The sequence below is a fragment of the Sorex araneus genome, chromosome 2 (genome assembly GCF_027595985.1).
Source record: "Sorex araneus isolate mSorAra2 chromosome 2, mSorAra2.pri, whole genome shotgun sequence".
In the NCBI taxonomy this organism is placed as follows: domain Eukaryota; kingdom Metazoa; phylum Chordata; class Mammalia; order Eulipotyphla; family Soricidae; genus Sorex; species Sorex araneus.
The window spans coordinates 306,374,284-306,400,208 of NC_073303.1; the positions used below are offsets into that span (position 1 = coordinate 306,374,284).

At 41.7% G+C, this 25,925-nt stretch overlaps 1 protein-coding gene across 1 annotated transcript in view; it reads left to right on the top strand.

The window, feature by feature from the left end:
- The first annotated feature begins 7,239 nt into the window (after positions 1-7,239).
- Positions 7,240-25,925, top strand: part of NCEH1 (neutral cholesterol ester hydrolase 1) — an 89,082-nt gene continuing 70,396 nt past the window's right edge. The window contains exon 1 of the mRNA XM_004603104.2: positions 7,240-7,511. Coding sequence (XP_004603161.2) covers positions 7,374-7,511 — 138 coding nt within the window. The 5' untranslated portion in view covers positions 7,240-7,373. The remainder of the gene's footprint in view (positions 7,512-25,925) is intronic.

Consider the following 25,925-nt stretch of genomic DNA (forward strand, 5'->3'; position numbering starts at 1 on the left):
TGTCCAAGATAACCCCCCCACCATCTCAATAGAGCTATTCCAGAGAATTTCCTGGCAGTGGGGAGTACACTGAGTGAATGGTTTAACATATATAGGTCAATCAGTGCAGTACAGCATATCAATAAAAGGAAAAATTTAAAATATATGATCATATAAATAGATGAATCAAAATTATTTGACAGGATCCAACAACCAATCATGTTAAAAGCTCTCTATAAAATGGGAATTAAAGGATCTTTCCTCAATATAATCAAAGCCCTTTACTGCAAGCCAACAACAAACATTATATTCTATAGGGATTAACTAAAAGCCTTCCGTCTAAGATAGATCACTCATTCTGGTCGCTTCTATTCAAAATAGTACTGGAAGCACTTGCTATAGCAATTAGGTAAGAAAAAGGTATTTAGGACATCCAGATAAGAAAGGAAGAAGTCAGTGTCTCACTACCTGCAGATGACATACTATACTTAAATATTCCTACAGGCTCTATGAAAAATCTCCAAGAAACTAACGACTTCTATAGTAAAGTGGCAGGCTCTGCAAAATTAATACATAAAATTCCATAGTTTTCCTATGTGCAAATAATGAAATAGAAGAGAGATTTTTTAAAAAAAAAATCCATTTATAATTGTGCCTCAGAAAATCAAGTGCCTCAGAATCAGCTTACCTAAGAGGTGAAACACCAATACAAAGAAAGCTACAAAACACTACTTCAAGAAATAAAAGAGGACATAAAGAAATGAAGACATACTTTCTGCCGCCACACGAGCTCGACCCCGGAGGCAACTGAACTACTTTGGACACGAGCAGCGCCCCCAAAATGCCTCCAAACTGTGTAATCGGAGCTACTGGCCCATGCGCCGCCAGCGGGGCACGGTTCTTCTCTCCAGGCTCCTCCATCATGTGAGCACCACAAAAGGGAAGTAAAGGATTGCAGTGATGCAATTACCAAAAGAATTTTCCCTGGACTTCATATAGAAATCCAACCTAATATCTTTTGATTGTCAGCAATGTGAAAAGGTTCCTTTTTAGCAGGTCTTACTGTGGGGGGAAACTCCAAACAATAGTACTGAGTTTTTTGTTGAAATATTGAAGGTAATCAAAGTAGCAGCTATTTCTTTAGACTGTGAACCAAGTCAAAGCCCCATGCCGGCCAAGGTGAGGAAATATCCTTCTTTCTCAGTTCTTTTCCCTTTTCTTGGAGAAAGGCGGTGTGGTGTCCACCATATTATGAAGTCTATTAAGCAGGCACGAACTTAGAGGCTCGGGGATGGGAGGGGGAAAAAAAAACTATATACTTGGAACAGCGGGACGCTTGGGAAGTCTCGGGCCGATACCAGTGCATGCTCCGCCGAGACTCGACCTGGGTGGCCACACTTTTGTGTGGCTGCTATGCTGCTGATCAACCAGAATCTGGAGCCTAACTAGACTACTTCCGGTTCCAGAAACTACTTGCAACCATGTCTCTAGACTGAACTAAGCCATAACCCCATGCCGGCCGAGGACTGGAAATATCCTTTTTTCTCGTAGGGCGGCGTTGTGTCAGCCATAAGATGAGGACTATTCATTAAGCAGGCATGAACTTGGTGGCGCGGGAAGGAGGGGGGAAAAATTCTATGTACTTGAAACAACGGGACTTCATATTTCTCCAGTCTCAGCAATGGAAAACTAATTATCAAATGCTTCATTGGCAGTAGGGCTGTCTTTCTTGGGGGAAAACTCCAACAATACTGAATGTTGTGTTGAAATATGGAATGTAACAAAGGTAAAGTGAAAATGAAGTGAAATTTATCAACTAACAGGCAGGAATGGGGGCGGGGGCGGGGTGGGAGGTATACTGAGGTCTTTGGTGGTGGAATATGGGCACGGGTGAAGGGATGGGTGTTTGAGTATTGTATAACTGAGACATAAACCTGAGAACTTTGTAACTTTCCACATGGTGATTCAATAAAAAATAAAAAAAGAAAAAAAGAAATGAAGACATAGCCTCTTCTCATGAATTACAAGGGTTAACATTATCAAGATGGTAGTATACTCTCCAAAACATTAACAGATTCAATGCAGTTCCAATAAGGATACCAATGTCATTGTTCAAAGATAAAGATCAAAGAGTCCTGAAATTCATGTGAACAATGCCCCCACCCCATAGCTAAAAGAAGGTGGGAGTTATTACTTTCCCCAACTGCAAACTGCACTATAAAGCAGTATCAATTGAAACAGGATGGTGTTAGAATACAGGCAGATCCAAGATCAATGGGATAAAGTTGAGCATCCTGGCACAAACCCTCAAGTATATGATTATTTAGTTTTTGATAAAGAGCAAGAAGAACCTCTTTGACAATTGGTGTTGGGAAAACTGGTCAGCTACATGCAAATAATGAACTCAGACCTCTTTCTAATACTATGCACAAAAGTAAAATACAAATGAATTAAAGACCTTGATTTCAGAGGTGAGAGACCAACCTTGATTTCAGACCCAAATCTATAAGATATACAAGGTAAACATAGGCAGAAGCATCCATGATGTAGAAACGAAAGCCATTTCAGTGTTGGTGGTTGTGTCAATTGGTACAGTATTTCTGGAAAAGAGTATGAGCATTCCTAAAGATATCTAGGAATTGAGTTTCCATTTGACCTAGCAACTCCACTTCTTGGAATTTACTCTAATGGCCCAGAAACAAAATGCAGAAAATACATTTGCATCCCTATGTTACTTGCATCATTATTCATAACAGCCAAAATCTGGAAACAACCTAAGTGTTCAAGAATAGATGAATGAATAAAGAAACCATGGTACATATATACAGTGAAATACTATTCCGCATAAGAAAAGATAAAGTTATGCAATTTGCTGCTACATGGAGGGACCTGGAGAGTATCATGCTGAATGAAGTTAGCCAAAGGAAGAGAGACTGACACAGAATTATCTCTCTCATATATGGAATATAAGAAACCATAATTGTAGAACAATGAGTACCCAAAGACAATGGAAACAGAACATGAGAAGTGGTATCACTGTACTACTGTCACCCCATTGTTCATTGATTTGCACGAGCAGGTGCCAGTACTATCTCCATTCATCCTAGCCCTGAGATTTTAGCAGCATCTCTTTACTCATCCTTCCCAACAGTGCTGCATTGGAGGCTCTTTCAGGGTCAGGGGAATGAGACCCATCATTGTTACTGTTTTTGGCATATAGAATACTCCACGAGGAGCTTGCCAGGCTCTACCGTATGGGCAAGAAACTCTTGGTAGCTTGCTGAGTTCTCTGAGAGAGAGAACTAGACAGTAAGAGATTGCTTCCGGAAGCTTTGTTTTATAGTCTCTGGATCTTGGCCGCTGATGGGATTACATGGTGTGGGTGTGACTGCCAAGCTACTGGAAGATGGGGATCTGGGTAGAGGAGGCCCAGTCCTGATCCGTGCAGGCTTGGAGATCTCAGAGCCCCGGGTCCCACATACCTGGGTTCCTCTGCTGGTTCCTTCATGAGTGAGACTTATCTGAGCATGTGGAAAGTGGCCTTGAGCATGGCTGTGGCTGGGTTCAGGAGGTCTTCGGCTGCTGGGGCTCTACTCAGGGCAGGGAAGGAAACTCAACCCATCCCCCTCCAAGGGGCCCCAGTGAAGACAGCCAGGTGTGGGCGTCAGGAGACTCTGAGAAGTGGTATTCAGAAGGAAACATGTCTTTCGTGATTAGCAGGTGGGGGCAACTCCTATGGTAGACGGAACCATTTAACTGGGAGGAAGTGGTACTGAAAGGTAGTAAAATGTTATATCAGGAGCAGTAGTGTAAAACAAAATGCAAAACAGCTGGGTGGGAGTTAATGGGGGTGGGGGTGAGGCATTGGTGGAAGGAAGTGTACAGTGGTGAAGGAATTGGTGAACTAGATAGACGATGAACAGGCTGAGATTCAAGAGGTTAATGTGTAAAACTGAGATTGTTCCTACTGACAGGATTGAAAAATGGGTCAAATATCACCATTTGTCATCACTTGTCATTACCTTTAAAATCTATGATTTTTCTAAGTACAATACAAAATTTAAAATAAAATATCAGCATCTATAAGCTATCACTGTATCACTGTCATCCCATTGCTCATTGATTTGCTCGATTGGGAACCAGTATCATCTCCTTTTTGAGACTTGTTGTTACTGTTTTTGCCATATTAAATATGCCATGGATAGCTTGCCAGGCTCTGCCATACAGATGGGATACTCTCAGTAGTTTGCCAGGTTCTCCGAGAGGGGCGGAGGAATCGAACTCTGGCTGGCTGCATGCAAGGCAAACGCCCTAACCACTGGGCTATGGCTCCAGCTCATGTATAAGATAAAATAATAATTTTAAGATGACCTAAAAGCAAGTTGTATTTAAGCAATCTAGTAGTGATATATAATATGTATTCTCTCTATATAGAATTATTTCGACCTAAGTATAAAGATTATCTTCTAACTTTATTATATATATTTCTGTTTAGTGTTATGTTAGAAGCAAATATATATATGTGTGTATATATGTGATATATATATTTATATATATATGAGAGAGAGGGGTGGGGGGGGCAGGGAAGGCTCAGTGGCAAAAGTTCCTGGCTTGCAGGCTGCAGGCTGAGGTGAGAGAGGCCAGTGAGTCCAATTCTCCAACAGTGCCCCACATGTCCACGAGTGATCCCAGGACCCTGCTGTCTGGGATTCTTGACACCATGTGTGATTTCCAGTGCAGTGCCAAAACCAGAGACATCACTAAAAATCAAAGAAAATGATAAGACCTAATTCCCTGATGAATATAGATTCAAAGATCCTCAACAAAATACTAACAAGCTTAATTTAACAATATGTCAAAAGAATCATACACCATGACTAGAGCTGCAAGTCAGTTGATGTAATATACCATATAAATAGGGGGAAAGTCTTATCTTATTACTAGATGCATAGAAAGTATTTGACAGGATAAATACCCATGATAAAAACTCTAGCTAGAATGGAGATAGAGGAGATAAAGCCTTCCTAAATATAGTTTGTGGCAGTTTTTACCTTGAACTCACATGTAACATCACAGTGATTAGTGAAAAACTGAAATTCTTCCCACTAAGATCAGGCACAAGACACGGTTGTGAACTCTCATCATTATTATTCAATATAGTACTGGATGTCCTTGCCACATTGGATGTCATTGTCAGGCAAGGAAAGAATAGTAAAGAGATCCAGATTGAAAAATAAGTAAAATGAGGGTCTGGAGAAAGTCTAGCAGGTAGGAAGCTTGTTTTGCTTTTAGCCAACTTATGATGGCTTGCACCCTATATAATATACCCCGAGTTCTAGCGGGAGTGATACCTGAGCACAGATTCAGGAATAAGCTCTGAGCATTGCTGGATATAGCACAACAACCAAAAAAAAAAATCCAAATCATCACTATTCACAGATGACCCAATATTATAATTAGAAAACCTTAAAGACTCGACAAAAAATCTGAAAACAATAAACACATACAGGAAAGTAGCAGCCTACAAAATCAGCAAACAGAAATCCATGACATTCCTATATATAAAAAATGTAATGAAAGAGAAAAAAATTTTTATACTATCTCATTCACAATTGCATTTAAAAAATCAAACACCTGGGAATCATCTTAAGAGAGGTGAAAATCTTTTTAAGGAAAATTATGTGTCATTACTAAAACAAATAAAAGAAGACATAAGGAAATGAAAACATATCCTATGCTTATGTATTAGAAGGATTAACAGGGTCAAAATGACAATTCTATCCAAAACACTATACAGATTTAATGCAGTTCCCATAAAGAAAACATTTTTTTTTTTTTGCTTTTTGGGTCACACCCGGCGATGCACAGGGGTTACTCCTGGCTCTGCACTCAGGAATTACCTCTGGCTGTGCTCAGGGGACCATATGGGATGCTGGGATTTGAACCCGGGTTGGCGGCGTGCAAGGCAAACGCCCTACCCGCTGTGTTATCGCTCCAGCCCCAAGAAAACATTTTTTAAAGACAAAACAACTGTTGAAATTTTGTTGTTGTTGTTTTTTTGACCATCGTTGGTAGTATTCAGGATTACTCCCAGTTATGTGCTCAGGGATCATTCCTGGTGGATCCTGGTGTATGTGTGTATTTGTATGTGTGTATAGGGTGCCAGGGATCAAACATGGGTTGATTGCATGCAAAGTAAGCACCCTACCTGTAGTACTATCACTTTGGTTCTACACTGCCAAACTATTTATAAAGCAATAAACCCCATGAAGAGCCAAAGCAATCCTAGAAAAAAGGAAGGTGGGAAGCTTTTCTCTTCACACCCTTAAATTATATTATAAAACTATAGTAATCCAAAAAATTTGGGACTGAAAAAAGATAGATTTTCCCATTGTTTTAGCTAGAAACGTAATTCAAATGTTTTTATATAACCATTGATTCACTGAATATATTCTAAGATACCATTTACCTATTAATTTATTCATTTATAGTAATACAGACTTTTGTCTTATTCACCTAGTTATATCCATTAATATTAGGCTTGGGAGCTATGCTGTCGCTATGTTGCGGTCACTCGCACCAGGTTCCCAGGAGATATCTAATCTGAGCCTCCAGCAACAAAGCCTTGATTCAGCCTGTCAAAGCAGTCTCTGATCCTAATATGATTTATTTTGTTGCTAACATTATCTGTCTTTAGCCAATGGGAGACTCTCCAAGTGATGCTACTGTCCTTCAGACCAGCCAACATTTTTTTTTTTTTAATCTTAGCACAACAGATTCATCTTGTGCTTCACTGATCCTAACTCTGGAACCAGCCTTTCCCTCACCAAAAGTCTGTGGCATAGAAAAATGGTTCCTCTTATTAGACAATAGATATGGAAGCCAAGTCTTGAGTCATAGATGTCCTACCGACTTGTTATTGCTTAAGTTATCAGAGTCTGTTATCTGATTGTACCATCCATCAGTTGGGATTTCACTGTAAATCTAGCCTTAGAAGATACGATTTTTGTCTTTCTCATCATCTTCATTTTCACTCGGAAGGGCCCACGTGCTTTGGATAGAATGATCACAGTGAGATTCCGCAGGCTTCCCTGGGAGACATTCCTGCATGAGAATCCTGGGTCCCAGGCGTGCAGTACAGACCTGCGTCCTCCAGAGTCCGCTGTGCAGTGCCCCGCGCCTTCTCCAACCTGGAGCGTCTGCAAGCACTTCGCAAGGACACAGCAGAGGGGGCACGTCAGCGCTCCGACTTCCTCCCGACGCCGCCGCTGATTGGCTGCGGGGCTCATAAGAAACCGGTGAATGAGCGGCTGTGGCAGAAACTTGCCGGCGGTCTTCGGGTGGCATCGCCCCTTCCCTGTCGCCAGTCCGCGGGCGGGCCGGGCCGGGCCGGGATGCGGTCCTCCTGCGTGCTCCTCACCGCCCTGGTGGCGCTCGCCGCCTATTACGTCTACATCCCCCTGCCCGGCTCCGTGTCGGACCCCTGGAAGCTGATGCTGCTGGACGCCACTTTCCGGAGCGCACAGCAAGTGGTGAGCCGCCGCCCGGCGCCCATTCTCGGGGTCCCTGTTCAGCGGTCCTGGAAAGGGGTGGGGGGGGGGGGCGACAGAATTTCCGCACCGCGACCCACGGGGACGCGGGCAGCGCGGCGGTCGCTTTTTAAGGTGGATCAGCCTGGCGTTGTCAGGGTGTCGCAGTCCCCTCCTCTGTGAGAGCATCGGGCTAGATCTGCGGCTCGGGGTGTGCGCCGGTGACGGAGGAGGCACAGCTGTGCCTCGGGGTGTGCGTTGGTGACGTGCCTGCAATTTGACAACAGTTTTAACAGTTCGTCTAACCTGTAACCCCTTCCCCCGCGTCCCCCCCGTCACCCGCTCATCTCAGCCTGCTTTCTCTGCGGTAACGTCAACCAAACGAAAAGGAAAAAAAAAAAATAGATCTTGTGCATTTTGTTAACCTCGCTCTCCTGGAGAGGCCGGCAGAGAGGGAGTTAAATGTTTTAGGAAGGTGTTTGGGGGGGAAAAAATACAGACTTTCGGTTTGGGCTTTGCAGCCACCTTAAAAGCGTAGCGCGAGCGGGCACGGGCGGGCGGGCTTCCAAAGTCCTGTGACCCGAGCTCTCGGCTGGGGGGCAGCGGGCAGGGCCCCCGGAGAAGCCTCGCAGACCTCCCATTCCGGGCAAGCTTGGGCACTCACAGCTCTGGCGAAGAAGGCCTATAGCAGAAGCTCTGGAGGCGGCGGTGGCCAGCGTTTGCATAATGTGTTTATTTTCTCTCTGCCCTGCAGCCCTAATTTTATGTCCTTGGCTACACTTCCTAAACCAAGATCCTCTTTACCTCGCTGGATAACATTTCCCACTACTGTATCTTGCCCGAGCACTTCTCTTCCTGCATCCATAGGAAGATGGAACTCTCTGGCTTGTTCTATGGAGAGAGATATTATTGCTAGTGGAATCAAAAAATTCCAGAGCCACCCGCAGCCACGTGTGTTATGACCTTATGCCTAAATAGTATTTCTGAGCCACCTACCATCTATCTAAACTAACCGTACTCCGCAACAATTTCTCTTTCTTCCCCCAACCTTGGTCTCTAATCTGTAATTTTCATTCACCCCACATCCCCCTTCTCAGGAATGGTTAGAGAAAGATAAGACGAAAATGAACCATGATTTTTCGAGAAGGTTGATGTTGTGTTTGTGCTTCCTTATCCGTTTCAATTATCTAGAGGATTGCATAGTCATTGAGGCTTTATCCCATTTAAAAAAAAAAACAAAACTCTTTAGGGTGTTAGAGTCTGTTTCTAGCAGAGATTTTCTTTTCTTGAACCCAGCTATACATGCTCCACCGTCACATCCTCTGTTCTCTCTCAGGAAAGGTCTATTGAAGCTATGGATTCTCTCTCCCATCCCCATTAGCATGTTGAGATGGTAGAAGAATAGAATGACCAACCCCTTCTCTAGCACTGCTTCCAAGAAAGACAGTGAAGGACTCTGGGGGATACTGGCACTTATCTAGGTGGCTTTAGTGGCCTTCTACAGTGATGACTAATAAGAAAAAAAGAAAGTGGGCTTGAGCATAGAACAGGGGGTAAGGCGCTTGTTTTGCACAAGGTCAACCCTGGTTTGGATCCCTGGCAATACATATTGTTCCCTGAGCGCTGCCAGGAGTGATCCCTGAGCACTACTGAATATGGCCCTCAGACAAACAAGCACAGCCAAGACACATACATAAAAATAAAACAAAGAAACTGGGGAAAAAAAGAGAATGAAGCAGATTTGTTGGCCACAGAGATTCTAATTAGTTTTCAGATGGCTAATGAAGTCTACCCTTATTATTTGTGGAGTCTTTCTTCTCCAGTCAGGCTGCTACTCTCTCTGTGGCAAGGCCTTGGATGCCAGGGTCCTCGACAATGTGACCTCCTTGGGTTTTGAAGATGATAATAGGTATCAAGTGAAGTCACCTGCGCAGGTGAGACAACCACGTGTCCAGGGAGTGGTTTTGTACAGAAATTCTATTCTCATGGCTGAGAATAGAATTTTGAAATAACAGATCACTCACACTGCACGGGAGAATTATCAGCCCAGTAACAATTCACCAGTATAACTAGTTTGTTTTGGTGAAAGGGTATTGTGGCTTGGGTCGTTGTAAGTAGAAAAGAGTTTGGCTGTTTAACTTATGTGTCCCTTAGTCCCATCCCTGCCAGGCAACTTTCTAGCTGCAAGATTAGGCCATTTCTTGACTTTTTCTGATGCTGTTTTCCATAAAGAACTGGATTAACAACTCCCTTGTCTGTTTGTTATGAGGTTTAGGAATGTATTTAAATGGCTGGAACTTGCCCTTATTCTTCTGAGAGTCATCTCGAAGGTCCATTCTGAGTTGTAGGAACTATCTGTGAGGTTGCTAACTTTGTTGAAAGTATGAATTAGAGGTTATTTTTCTCCTTGAAGCCTAGGGAGCAGCCACTAAATGGCATGGCATAAAGATGTCCAACTCATTTAGTTTAAGTAACTAAATAGTTTTGTAACTTCATTACATGAGCAATTGTAGCAACTTTTGTACATGGGCTGCTTAATGAAGCATCTGTCATCAAGGACTACGATACTTTCATATTTTTGCCATTGAAAGCGTTATCCCTCCAGATTTTTTTTTTAATCTCTGATTTTGTGCAAATGAGTCAGAGTGTTCAGATAACATTCATTGCACTTTTCATGTTGGGGCTCTTTAGAGAAAAATTGCTTAGAATCTTTCTCCCCCCACCACCACTTTATTTAAGTACCATGGTTTACAAAGTTGTTCATGATGCCTTTGTTACAGGCATTGAGTATCCCAACAACCAATCCCAGCATCACCGTCACTGTCACTTTCCCTGCACCATCGTCCTCATTTTCCAACCACCCCACTTGCCTGTCCCTATAACAGGAACAAAGAATTAATTTTATATTGTTCTTTACAATGAAATGGCTAGTAGAACAATCAAAAAATACTTCAGTTAAAGAAAATTTGTGAAAATTGTTGTATCTAATCATGGAAACGTTGAGTCCTTGTCTGAGGGTTTACTAAGTTATTGTAGCTAGTTGAGCCTCCTGTTAATGTTTTTGTTCATTGAGCTTAGTTGGCTTCTACGTTACATTCCCATCCAGTCTGCTGTGCGCCCACTGGAATGTTAGTATTGTAGAGTTTGGGGATGTCGCCCACTCCAGAATATTTAACTGGGCAGTGAGTATACATGGTGGTGGTAGGGGAATGTGGGTGTGGCTTCCAGGACTTGGGGAATTGTGGGAGTTGGTGGGCGGTTGCCCGCCCTGACTCTGAGAAGGCCCAGAAAAGCATCAGCCAGGAAAACCTGGTATTTCAGCAGTTTGGCCTCTCTGTGGAGCTTAGTCATGAGGCAGTGGGGTCCAGCCGCTGTAACTGTGGCAGCAGCTTAGAGTCAGGCGCATCTGAGCCACAGGTGCAATATTCAAATCACTTAGGGAACTCTGTAAGATCGTAACGCCCAAGTTACACTACATACTGAGTTGGTCCAAGTCTCTTAAGATACGTTCAGAGGAAGTGTTTGAAGACATCTGGTGCTTGGAGGTAGGGGCCAGCAGTGTTCAGGGGACCATGTGCTGCCAGGAACCAAGCACAGACCTCCTGTATGTGCTCAGCCCATTGAGATATCCCTTTAGGCTCAAGGACTTCTTGGTTTGTTTTGTTTGGGGGCCACACCCTGCAGTACTCAGGGATTACTCCTGGTTCTGCACTCAGGGATCACTCCTGATGAGCTCAGGGGAGCATGTGGAGTGCTGGGGATTGAAGCAAGGCAAGTGCCTCGCTTGCAGTACTTTCTCTTCGCCAGGCATTTGTATTTTTCGCCCGCTTTCCAGCCCTTGTAGTTGCTGTGATTTCTGATGCTCATACTTTGTTGCAGTGCTAGCTAGAGACTGGACCAACACTCCACTGTGCATTGGGTTGGCAGTGGCTTTATGCATGTGCTGGGTATCAAACTTGGGTCCTTATGCCCGCAGAGCAGCTAGGTGCTCCTTCACCCAGTTTTCAAAATTGTATGTTATGACCTCTGATGGGGTCCTATTGATTGTGTGTGTGGCTTTTTAAAATAAATGTATTCATGACCTATTATTAGTGAGTGTTTTATTTTTAACACCTATATTTATATACCTACATACCTGCAGTGGTACAAAAATTTCTCGGGTGAAAAAAGGTCATAACTTTTATTGATTTATGGTCTGGTATTTCAACTTCCATCCCTGTAAGTTTTGTTGGAGCAGGTATTATGAAATGAATTTGTATGTGCCTGCCTGCCAAGTTGAGAGGGAATGTAGAGACATTGGTGAAGGAAAGGTCACACTGGTTGCCGGATTAGTGTTGGAACATTGTATGCCTGAAGCAACTCTTGTTATGAGCAACTTTGTAAATCACAGTGACTTAACATACATAAATACATTTATTTTTCCTTTTTTTTTCTTTTTGGGTCACACCCAGCGATGCTCAGGGGTTACTCCTGGCTTTGCACTCAGGAATTGCTCCTGGCAGTGCTTGGGGGACCATATGGGATGCCGGGGATCGAACCTGGGTCAGCCGCGTGCAAGGCAAACGCCCTACCCACTGTGCTATTGCTTCGGCCCAATACATTTATTTTTCAAAGGAAAGGGGTCATGAGTGGAAAGAAATTAGGAACATTTGCTCTACTATTAGGCCTAGCCCTTTGAGGCAGAAGTTCTTAAACTTTCCTTCTTACCTAAATCATCTGGGGAGCTTTTAAAATTCTTAATACCTTTCTAATATTATATCAGAATCATCTCTGTGGGTGGGATCAAGGCTTCAGTATTTCTCATTCTGTTCAGAATATGCCTGTATACAATCAACATTGAGAACCACTGCCCAAAGGCATTTATGATTTTTAAAATACTTTTATTAAATCACTGTGAGATACAGTTACAAAGCTTTTATATTTGAGTTTCAGTCATATGATGATTGAACACCCATCCTTCCACCAGTGCACATTTTGCACCACCAATGATGATGATGATGATGATGATGATGATGATGATGATGATGAATGTCCTCAGTATCCCCCCTCATCCCAACCCTCTCCCTGCCTCCATGGCAGACAATTTACCCCATATTCTCTCTCTCCTTTTGGGCATTATGGTTTTCAATATACCTACGTTTTGAGAGGCCATCACGTTTGATCCTTTATCTACTTTCAGCACACATCTCCCATCCCAAACAATCCCTCCACCCATCATTGACTTAGTGATCCCTATCTCTATCCCAGCGTCCTTCTCCCCCAGCTCATGAGGCAGGCTTCCAATGGAGCAGTCTTCCTGGCCCTGATGTGCATTCATGATTTTAAAGCAGCCCCAGGTGAATTAATGTGCAGAGAAGAATCTGAGAACCTTTGTGCTGCTAAGTTGAACAAAATGCATTATTGGGAATAGATTTTCTATATTTCTTATGCTGAGCAAATTATTTTGTTTGCATGTTTGTCAGATGAGCCCTCTTACATTGTCATGGATTAATTATCGGATTAGTTGGTTGATACTTTGTCTCTAAGAGACTAAGGGGATAAAATACTAGCTAGGCAATTTTCACCGTCATAGCAAAGCTATCGCAATATTTGAGCAGTGGAGAAGCACAAACAAAAGTTGGTCTGGGAAGGGCCAACAAGTGGAGTGACAGGTTTAGATTTAAGAGAAGGGTAGCAGGAAACTAAAGAGACAAAGAGGGGAATTTAGGGAAATTCTGAAGACTGGTTTCAAAATACCATGTGAGCGGAAAAAAAAATAATGGCATTTTTAGGAGCTAGAGAGCTAGTACAGGAGGTATGGCGTTTTCTTCTGATGCAGTTGAGGGACCAGAGCTCAGATTTGAATCCCCGACATACCACAGATGGTCCCTGAGCTCAGCAAGGGGTCACTCATGAGCACAGAGCCAGGAACAGCCCCTGAGCACCACATGGTGTGGGTCCCAAACAAAACAACAAATTTCCAGTTCAGGGAAAGAAACTGAGAAATGTGTGAATTATAGAAGAACATGCAAATTATAACCATTGTTTGTTTCTGTTGTGTGTGTGTGTGTTTGGTAGGGGGGTGTGGTGCTGGCAGGCAGTGCTGGGCACACACCAAGCCTTGATTAGGGGACAGTGCAATATCTTTTGTGCTATCTCGTTGTTCCAACCATATCAATGCCCATCAGAAGTCACAGACACATACTTATTCTTTGACCCATTACCTTTCTAGCTGAAGTTAAGTAATCATGAATAGAAGAATAATTATAACATCTTTATATATCATCAGAATTGCTGTCTAGCTGGTTCAAAGACATTGCTATTTGTGAGACTAAGAGGAACAATTGACAGACGTTTCCTTTCTTTCTCTTTTTTCCTTTTTAGCACTATTAAAAAGATAAAAACAAAAGAACAATAAGGTATACTCATATTTTAGAATTTGGGTAGTGATGAACATTAGTTTGTAAAATAATGTTTAAAGACATACAATAGAGTAATTCTGCATGTTGAGATAATTCTACAAAGCTGCATATTATTCTACAAAGCTGCATTCTTTTTGATATCTATATGTCATAACAAATTCCTATACATCTATATGCATAATTGTACAATAGGAATTATAATATAGGAACTTTTTCTGGCTTATAAGATTGTATCTTCAATTATCTGACAGTGAATTTGTAATACATTATTAAAATTTTGGTATGTATATTTTTTGTTTGTGAAATGCCTGAGATCAAGCCCAAGTCCTAAAATCACCCTTTCCTTTGGATATTCAAGTCTCCTTTTGTAAATGTTTTTGGGGATGGGACATACCTGATAATGTGCTCAGGGCTACCAGGGCTCTAACCTACACCTTCTGCATGCAAAGCATACACACAGCAGCATGTGGAACGATCTTCCTGCCTCTCCTATAGATTTTTTTCTGATAGAACTGATGTGAGCATATATGTGTATGTATTTGTATATATATATCTACATATATCAGGCAAGCTACCTAGAGTATCCCACCCTCACGGCAGAGCCTGGCAAGCTACCTGTGGCATATTCAATATGCCAAACACAGTTAATAAATCTTACAATGGAAATGTTACTCGAGCAAATCGATGAACAATGGGACAACAGTGCTACAGTGCTATGTATCAGTGTGATTAATATTTAATTTATTATTAGGGTCTAATTATTCTAGGAAGAAAAGCAGATTCTGTTTTTCAAAAGCATATTTAGGGTTCGCAGAGATAGTTCATGAGTAAGGAATATGCTTTGCGTGTGGTCAGCCCTAATTCACTCGCCACATATGGTTCCCTGGACACCATTAGGAGTGACTCCTGAGCGACTGCCATGTACGGGTCCCCAAAAGACATGTTTTTAAAAAATTGGAAACAAAAATAGGCTTCACAAACATATCAAAGGTATAGGCTAATGGAGAAATAAATAAAAAACAAAATAGAAAAAGCATGTTTTATCTCTTAACATAGTTACCACAATGGTATGCTCAGGCACTCAGATGTAATGTGGATTGAAAGCCTACTATGTGAAATTGAGGAGGAACGCTCTAAAGAAAATGCAACATATAAGAAGGAAGAAGACACCATGTTAAAACATAGCTATTAAAAAGGTGGGAGCTAATGGGTATCGCAGACGAGGTATAATTACAGAAGCTCACAAGAGGAAGAGGTAATGTGCAGTTTAGAGGGGTGATAAAGATGGTGACTAAAGCTAATAATAATGGTAGCTCAAGGAGGTCAGAGCAAGAACTTCCCATGTCTTTCTCATCCCCCACTTACTAATTCTCTCTCCCTTTGATAGCAGTTTTTGAAAAATAAGTTCAATTTGGTATATCTGTTGAATGTTGTGCTTTTGGACTAGTCAAACAACATTTTTCTGCTAAAATGCCCCATACTTGTTGTCGTCTAAAATGACCTCGCCTGGATTCTCTGAGCATGAAGTGCCTTAGGGCTGTGGGGTGTGGTTTAGCGATAGCTCAGCTGAACATCGCACAGAGATTCCACCTGCTAACCCTTATTTTCAGAACCAAGTCAGTTCACTTGAAAGCATTAAATTGTGTCTACTTCCTTCCAGACTTGCTGTGGTACGTGTTTCTAGATGTAAATTACAGATTTCACCAATGATATGTGTGTGTATACATATGTAATTTGGGGGCCACACCTGGAGGTGCTCAGGGCTTACTTTTGGATCTGCACTCAGGAATCACTCCTGGCCTCTTGGCTGTGTTCCGGGAACTATATGTGGTATTAGAGATCCAACCTAGTTTGCCCTGGTACAACCCAAGCACCCTACCTCTGTGCTATCTCTCCAGTACCCCACCTTCCATCCTACCCTTCTTTCTGGTGGTTAGGAATCAAACCCAGGACTTCACATATACAAGACAAATACTTTTTTGAAGAGCCACGTCCTCAGTCCCCATTACATATTTTTCTTTCCTTTTTGGACTGGAGCGATAGCACAGCGGATAGGGCATTTGCCTTGCACGCGGTCAACCTAGGTTCGATTCCTCCTTCCCTCTCGGAGAGCCCGGCAAGCTAGTGAGAGTATCCTGCCTGCATGGCAGAGCCTGGCAAGCTACCCGTGGCATATTCGATATGCCAAAAATAGTAATAACAAGTCTCACAATGGAGACATTACTGGTGCCCGCTCGAACAAATTGATTAACAACGAGACGACAGTGCTACAGTGCTACAGTTTTGTCACACCCAGTGGTGATTAGGGCTTTATTTTGCGTCTGCACTCAGAAATCAATTCTGATGGGGCTTGGTGGCAGCATGCAAGGTAAGCACTTTACCCCCTACACCCCATGCCCCCTCACTCCCTACCCTTTATTTTCTTTCTTTCTTTCTTTTTTTTTTTTGGCCACACCTGGCTGTGCTGAGGGCTTACTTCTGGCCTGTCCTCAGAGATCACTCCTGGTGGGGCTCTGGTGACATAGGCAGTGCGGCAGATCAAACCCCAGGTAGACCATGTGTAAAGCAAGCAACTTACCCACTGTATTAATCTCCAATAAATTTTAGCTTATTTTATTTTAACTTATCTTTGACTACCTGGCAGCAGAACTAGTGACCTTAAGAATGGCTTCAGGCCTGCGTCATGAACGGAGGAGAGAAGGCAGATGAAATAGAGAAGGGATCACTAAGAAAATGATGGCTGGAGGAATCAGTTGGGATGGGAAATGTGTGCTGAAACTAGATACTGAACCAAACATGATGACCTCTCAGTGTCTGTATTGCAAGCCATATGCCCCAAAGCAGAGAGTATGGGGAATATTGTCTGCCATGGAGGCAGGGGGAGGGTGGGAAGGGGGAGGTATACCGGGGATATTGATGGTGGAGAATGTGCACTGGTGGAGGGATGGGTGTTTGATCATTGTGTGATTGTAACCCAAACATGAAAGCTTGTAACCATCTTACAGTGATTCAGTAAAATTTTTTAAAAAATGGCTTCAGGGACAGAGTTTAATCTGTATTAATTTTGACAGTTGAGTTTATTTGAGTTGGTCTCTATAGATAGCACTCATGGATCCAGTGAACATTAAATATTCCTGACAGTGGAGATTCAGCTTCCAAGTATATAAAATAATACCTATTTATAGTTTCTAGTTTTTTTCCCCCAAGGACTCTACATATATAGCCCTATGCACAGAAATGTTAATATCATTAGTTTCTTTTTGGTATGGTATTCTATTTTAAACATGTGACCTACCTGAACTTGATCTAAAGACATTTCTGTGAGATTGTAAGAGTGAATTAATTTTTTTTAAATTTATTTTATTGAATCACCATGTGGAAAGTTACAAAGTTCTCAGGCTTATGTCTCAGTTATACAATGCTCAAACACCCGTTCCTTCACCAGTGCCCATATTCCACCATCAATAAAAACAAAAACAAAAACAAAACAAAAAACCCAGTATGCATCCCCCCTCACCCCCAAACCCCCCTGTGTAACTGATAAATTTCACTTCCTTTTCTCTTTAACTTGATTACATTCCATATTTCAACACAAAACTCACTATGGTTGTTGGAGTTTCAACACAGACTCACTATTTTTGTTGGAATTTATCCCCCAAGAATACAGCTCTATTGACAAGGAAATATTTGATAATTAGTTTTCCACTGATGAGAATGAAGAGATAAAAAGTCGCGTGGACAATTTCTGTATTTTAGTAATTAAGTCCAGGGAGATTTAAGTTGGAAATTGAATCATTTCCCTTCCTGGAGCAGCATGGAGCAAAAGCTTAGTTCACAGTCTGGATACATGGTTGCAAGCACTCGCTGGAACCCCAAGTCATATAGCTGCTCTGGATCCTGCTCGTTCCTCAGCCACGCGGCTGTGCAAAGGCATGGCCACCCGGGTCGAATCTCGGCCGGAGCCCGAGCTCCAGCCCCGGCCCGAGACTGCCCAAGAGTGAATTAATTTTTAAGTGTTCTATTAATTAATGCACAATTACTACTTCTTAAATAGTGAGCATATGTTTACTTTTACTGCTAATTGCAACCATATGGGAACTACCACTTCTTATTTATCAATAATTAGAAAAGGTAATTGAACTCCATGTAATAAACCTACTAGATTCTGTACCTAATCTAAAATGTGTCATCTCACGAAACTTTGACAATCTGTTTTTCAGTGTTTCCAGAAGGAAATTAAAATCTTACCCCTTGGAAGGCATCATTCTCTGAATAAAAACTGAGTGCCAGTGCTAGGACTGGTGAAGCAAAAATGAAAGACACCTAATTTTGAGGAGTTTGCAGTTGAGTGAAGGGAGATAAACGAACTACTTGGTAACTACTGATAGTTTGAGTATGCACCTGAATGACAGAGGAAGAGTTATGATAGAACCATTTGTGAACTGTTGTAGGAACTTCGGAAGGACATTTGGCCCAGGCCTGAGCCGAATGCAGGGCCCGTTTTCCTTTCATAGTGAGTTATCAAGATTGAATGCTTATAGTAAGATAATGAAGTGTGTACAGAAACTCCTTAACATCATCTTCAATTGGTTCTTAAAAACTGCAAGTTGTTATGTGAAATAAAGCAGAAGAAAACAAGTCCTTAAATAACACTATTTTGTGCCAGTTGAAATTGCTTTTATCTCATGAAGTTTGTAATGAAATGATGCTCATGAGGACTTGCTCAAGTGAGCGTTTTTCTGTGCTACATACTTTGCTTTGTATTATGCATAAAATTTGTTTAATCTGTTACAATTCTATAAGGTGTGTGTTCTTAGTTTCCTTCTGTTATTACAAAGGCAGCATAATAATGCAAAAAGAACAACTTCTTCAAGACAACACAGCTTCCATCCTCCACCATAGACTAATGTAGGACGTATAGATTTCAAATTCTACCACTGCACACTGGAAAGCTATATATCATAAACCTATGTTTACTTCTGCATTTTAAAAATGTCGCACTGCTTATAAAAGGTGGAGTCATGATTTAACTCCAGCCTATCTTACCCCAAGCTCAAGAGTGTACAGCCTTTGTGCTAGGTGGTAGCTGAGTGAAAGGTGAAGAGAAGATGGGGGGAGAAAGGAAGGTGAACGGGGTCTGTTCCTGCCAGAGGAACATTCCAGTGAGAGAGAAAGTTATGCCTAAAGAACTCAAATGGTTTAGTCTGATTGGAGCATAAAGCTCCGAAGTCAGAGAGTTGAGGGCGAAAGGAAGCTAGGAGAAAAAATAAAGATCAAGAAATATCCCTGAAAGATTTTTAGCAGGGGACATGACAGTCAAGTCTGTGTTGTAGGATTTCCTTGTGGGAACTAAAGTTTCAGAGAGTATAGGAAAGCAAAAGTCCATGTAGGAAACAGTAATCCAGGTAGGAGGTGAGAGTGTGGAAGGGGAAAGAGGGATTGGGAGCTGGGGAGAGAGAAAGAAGAAGAGGAGTGGGGGCAAGGAAGAGGATGGCAGTGGAGGGGAGAGGTGAGGAGAGAGAATGGATGTGTTAGGAATGAGGGGAATCCTACCAAGAAGACATGAAGGAGACAGTAGTGAACAGCAAAGAAGGTTGGTTTGGAGAGAAATAAGATCCTGAAGAACCGGACTTGTAAGTATATCTTCCTTACCCTCCAGGTTTTACATAGGATTTTACTTGCACAGGACGCAGCATTCCAGGTTGTACCTAGGAGTTTGGTTGCATAGAAACAGTTAATTTGTAGTAGTCCTTGACATGTGTCAAGAGAGGAAACTGAGGTTCAGGAAAGCTCAGTGACATTCCCCAAGATTATACTTGATTAGTTCAACTGGGAAAATAATGACTGGAATAGAAATTCTTGGACTCCTAATTTTGTGCACTCACTCCTAGGCCATTCTACTCTGAATGCGAGCTCTCACAGTGGCATCTGCCCCATTTTGTCTCTGGTGTTCCATCTGACTAGCCCCTTGCAACTGCACCAGGCATGTGGGAAAGCTCATGACTCATGATTTAGCTTTCAATCTGCTGTGTTGGCTCATTTTTTGGGGGGGGGGTCACACCCAGTGATGCTCAGAGGTTATTTCTGGCTCTGCACTCAGGAATTACACCTGGTGGTGTTTGGGGTACCATATGGGATGCTGGGGATTGAACCCAGGTCGGCTGTGTGCAAGGTAAACGCCCTACCTGCTGTACTATCGCTCCAGCCCATGTTGGCTCATTTGTCCAAGGAGCATCCCTGCTATCATCTGCATTGGAGACTAAACTTACATAAAATGGCTTTTTGTTAACCTTTGCAATTTTGGGAGAGGGGGTGCAATCCTCCATGGTTTCTGGGCTTCCAGTTTCCTCATCAGATTATTGCAGATTATTCTTGTGTTTTAATGTGTAGTGATTTACATTTCTTTCTCTACACATCTTTTTGCAAGTAGGCTTCTGAAAATCTTTACAAGAGTCTACCTCTTCCTTTCTAATGGATAATTGATGAATGCTCCATGAGAAATTAATTTGAGAAACCCTTTTCTGCGCTTCGTATCCTATAATATTGTCCTTATCCTGGGATGCAAGTGATTTTTCCCCTTTGATCATGCTGAAGTCTACTTTTTCTAACACGTGTGATATTTCTATCAATAATTCTTAGGTTATGCATCAACTCTAAGAAAAGGTCACTCTGTCTCAAGGTTTCAGCCATTTTCATTTTCATGACTTAATTCTTCCTTGTTAGTGAGAAACAAATTTGAGCACTTGCTTGCTTTCTTAGTAAAACATGTTAATTCTTCTTTTAAAAGTTTCTCTTGGGGACTGGAGAGGGAGTTAAATGCTTGTCGTCTATGCAGTTAACCAGGTTTGATCAGCAACTTCATCCTCATTGAACCACTAGCCAGGTTGGCTGAGGATCCCCAGGAGAGATCCTCAGCTCCCCCATCCCTCTTGATGAACACAACCCACCATAAAAAGGAGAAAAAGTGATCTTTTGTTGAGAGGTGTGCTGGGGCAAACCCGGTAGTGCTCTGGGGCCACACCTGATAGTAAATAAAGGACCATGTGATACAGCGACTCAACCAGAGTTGGCAACATGCAAGGAATGCATCTCAACCCCTGTAGTATTTACCCACCACTATTCATTGTCTTTGGTTTTGGGGATGATGCCTGGCTGTGCTGTTCCTAGCTGGGTGCTTGGGTTACGCAGTGCGAGGCAAGGCCAGTATTCCAGTGAGCCACATCCCCAACCCAAATATTATCTGCTTTTAATTTGAACATATTGATAGAAGAGTTTCTACACAATAACGATTTCACTTGCTGAATAATAATCCACCTCCAGCTTTTGAAAGAGCTCAGTTCCTCTTTTTGTAGGAAAGGAAATGAAAACTCAGCAAAGTTAAATTTGCTTAACTTTACTTAACTTTCTCAGCCACATGATTGCCTGGCAATGCTGGCTGGAAGTCAGGTTTTGTGGACTCCATGGCCCTTTTCCTCTTGTCCCACAGCTTTCTGTTTGACTTGTAAGTTTCCCCCCGCTCTGTTCCCACTCTGTCCCTGCCACTTGGAAATACTCTGCATTAGTAGCATGAACAAAGCATCACATGCAGAAGGAAGGAGCGTGTTAAATAGTTATAATTTAGGGAACCATAATGCCCCCAAATAGAGAGAGGGTATGGGGAATATTGTCTGCCATGGATGCAGGGGGAGGGTGGGAAAGGGGGGTAAAACCGGGATATCGGTGGTGGGGAATGTACACTGGTGGACGGATGGTGGACGGATCATTGTGTGATTGTAACTCAAACATGAAAGCTTGTAACTATCTCACGGTGATTCAATAAAATAAAAAAAAGTTTTCCATGATTAAAAGAATGGGAGATGCTGAGTTCAACAGGGTTAAACAGGATTTTATTTTATTTTCTGTCATGCTGGGGCCCTAACAGGCCTTATACATGCTGGAGGCTGTGGGCTATTGCTGAGCCACATTCCCAGCCCTAGAAATTCTCGATTTTAAAATTCTCTATTTTAGTGTTATTTAACTTCCTTTTTACTTAATCTATCTTTTTATTTGTTGGGGCGTGGTGGCTAAACCTGGCGATGCTTAGGGGCTATTTCTGGCTCTGTGCTCAGAAGTGAGCCCTGGAGCGCTCAGCAGATCCTATGTGGTACAAAGGATCCAAAAACAGCTAACACACAAGGAAGTGCTTTATCTTGTATACTATCTCTCAGGCCCTGAAATTCCCCCTTTTAAAAAGAATTATTATTATTATTTAAGCAACAACTCTAATACAGCAGTTACAATAAAGTTTAAGTTCATGGTTTTGATGTATGCAGTGACTGTACCTCAGCACCTTCAAAGTACCAACACCTTCCACCGCTGACCCTCTGTCATCTCGAGTCATCCTCTTTCTTCCCCTCACCCTTCCCCCCACTGCTTGGTAATCTCTGTTTTGTAATCCAAGGCGGAGGGCTTGTCAACATTTTATATTGTCCATTCCCTGACTTATTTCTCTATTTACCACGGATGAATGAAATCATCCGGTATTTATTTTTCTGACTTACTTCTCAAATATAATACTCTTCATCTCCATTTGTGACTCTTTTTTTTTGACTGTAAAATGTTTCAGGATTCCTACTCTATTGATGTAAATTTTGAATCTAAAAGAAAAACCTACTGTGAGACTGAAATTGAAGTGATTCACAAGGTTCTCATCTTACAAAGAAGACTTCATGATACCGCTATTTAGGGGAACATTTTCGCAGTACTGAAGATTATGGATTTTGAAATCAGAGAGACCCGTGTCTAGACCCCAGGCTATACAAACTATGTAACCATCATCTGTATATTTAACCTGAGTTTTGATTTTCTCTCTTTCTATTAAGTGAGTTGGTGTCATTAAGTAATATGTAAAAGCACTTGAAAAGGAACCAAACACCTAAGAAAACATTTAATGCAGCTTTCAGTTATCGATTTTTATTATAGTTGAGGGAACATGGCTATAGTTGTGTTTAATGCATGTTTATGGTGTACAAAATTACTGTCCTTCCACTATAGTGCCCAATACCCTTCACTGCTGTCCTAGTGTCACTTCAGTCTGTCTCTTCTTCCCTCCATCTCTGCCTGCCTCAGTAACCTGAATTCTGCATTTGAATTTCAAGAGAGTATCGTCATTAGATATTGTTCATATTTTTGCTTTTATTTTTATACATACCACATAGGAATGAGATCGTTAGATATTTTCCTTCTTCTTCCGACATGTTTCACTTACTACAATCCCTTAGAGCTCATCCGTATTCTCAGCCCTTGTTTTTATCATTGTATCACTGTCATCCCGTTCATCATCGATTTGCTTGAGCAGGCGCAAGTAACTCCTCCATTTGTCCTAGCCCTGAGATTTTAGAGGCCTCTCTTTACTCATTCTTCCAAGCAGTGCTGCATTGGAGGCTCTTTCAGGGTAAGGGGAATGAGACCCATCATTGTTACTGTATTTGGCACATGGAATACACCATGGAGAGCTTGCCAGGCTCTGCCCTTATTTTTATATTTTATATAATAGTATTTCAATAGTGATGAACTGTCTTTTATGTTTTTCATTTCACTATTACTCTTGTCACTCTGCTACTTTTCTCAGATTTGTGGATTTCTATACAGATGTGTTTCTGAATTTTTGGCTTCCTATAGGCTTAAGCTGTTGGGTTCCAGGCCTATCTTTAACACTAAGTTAAACAATACTTTGGGTTGCTTTGCTTTTCTAGTCTTCATTTTTCTATCTATGAAAGTGAGGTCATACAATGCCTTCCTCAAGGCTTGTTATATGGATTGGATACAAATATTTATACAAACAATATATATAATTAGCACAATGCTTGATATCTAACAGGAAGTAAAACCATAGTTTAAAATCTAGTCTACAATGTTTTGGAGGGGGCTGGCGCAATAGTACAGCAGGACAGGAATTTGCCTTCCATGTGGCCAGCCCGGGTTTGATCCCTGATATCCCATATGGTCCCCTGAGCACCGCCAGTAATAATTTTTGAGCGCAGAGCCAGGAGTAACCCCAGAGCATCACCAGGTGTGATCCAAAAAGCAAAAAAGAAAAAAGTTTTGGAGTTCCTAACCTATTTTAATGATTCTCTCACTCAGTATTTGAACCATCATCATCATAATTTATAGTTATAAATAGTTTACATGCATATTAACTCAATTTGTTTAACAGCTCTGTATGGTAAGTTCTGCTATAATTCCTGCATCATGAATGAAGACACTGAGGAATAGAGAAGTTAAGTAATTTGTTCAAATTATATGTACAGAGCTATGATTCTAATGTAGTAGTCTGGCTCTGGAGCTAGTTGCTCTGTGCTAAAATTGCACATCCCTTAGGTTATTACTTTGTCTATAACAAATATCACCAGGTTTTGAAAAGGTATCAGTTGTTTTAGAAAACTATGTCACCCGAAGAGTAGATAAGGCATATTCTGTGTATGTCTTTTGGTTTTATGTCTATTAAAGTTCTTTACTTGAATTTTATCTCAAAGGACTGTTTCGCCACAACATGAAAGTAACTGAAGAAGTGCTTGAAAATTGAATTAGTGTTTCCCCAACAAAGGACTTTGGATTAGCTCAAGGCTTTGGGTTCCATCATTTGGGTCCAGAGATCTGGCCTATGACTGTGGAAAATGGAACGTTGACTTCTACAGTTTGGAAAACAGTTATATTCAGTTCAAGAATGAAAAAAACTTTTGTATCTATCATTTATTAATTGAGCAGTCAGGGACTGGGCCCTGGGACTCACATAACACACAGTCACTGGCTTTCCCGGGGCTACAACCCTATACCAAAATATATGACACATACTTGCTTACGAAAAAATGAAGGAAGTAGAAAAAACACTGTTGGCAGGGCAATGTTTGTTGAAATCCCCTAAAGGTTTGAAATCCCAATAGGAAACTGTTGCCTAAGAAGAGTTGTTTGGCCAGCATTGGAGACCGAGGAGTCAGCGGACAGGAAATATGAAGAAATAGAATAGCAGAGACCAAAGAGGAGACCACCCGAAGGGCGTGGTCAGCTGTGTTGTGGTTTCCTAAGAGCCTAAGGAACTGCCTGATTTATCAGTATCTCGGCCACAAGATGTACTCCATGGCAACTGTGACTTTTACACTTTAGATTCTCAACCTGTCGCCTCTTTGTTGGTACAGTTTCAAGGATGTCTGCCAAAGTAATGTTTTGACTTGGTCAGTGCCAATATTGAGCCATTCTTTGTGGCAGGAAATATCCAAAATATGCTTTATAGCTATGCTTTAAATCTGAAATGGGGGCTACTGATGGACCAAACAGTTTTATTACTTATGGACCAGTTTTATGTAAATATATAAAGTAGTCTTTGGGATATGATTATTTAGTATATTAAAAAATTCAAAGCAAAGGGGAAAGGTCAAGAAATTGACTTTAAGTTTATGTTGGTTGTTTATCTATATAAAGAGTGGACAACATCTGGCTATGGACTATCTAAGACCTTGGAAATCCCTGGTACATGACGGGACAAACATATATGCTTCTCACCAGCTGTCATGGCCCATCTGCCTTTACTGTAGGGCACGTGAATGATGCTATAAATATTCAATGGCCCTTGGCAGCAAAAAGTTTCCTAAATTATGTGGAAGCACGTTTAAGTATGAATTTGGGGTAGGGGAGATTAGCTCATGTTAAAGCTCTTGCTGGTTTTTTTTTTAAGCTTTTTGGGTCACACGCGGCAATGCTCAGGGGTTGCTCCTGGCTCTGCACTCAGGAATTACTCCTGGTGGTGCTCGGGGGACCATATGGGATGCTGGGAATTGAACCCAGGTTGGCCTTGTGCAAGGCAAATGCCCTACCTGTGTGTAAAGCTCATGCTCAACATATGTGAGTCCTAAGTTTGATCTCTGTCACTCCAGCATCATGAGATACGGCCTCTATATATATATAAAAAAATAAACATATGTCTTGAGTTGCTGGGCAGATAGTACAGTGGTAAGAGTGCTTTTCTTGTATTCAGTCGACC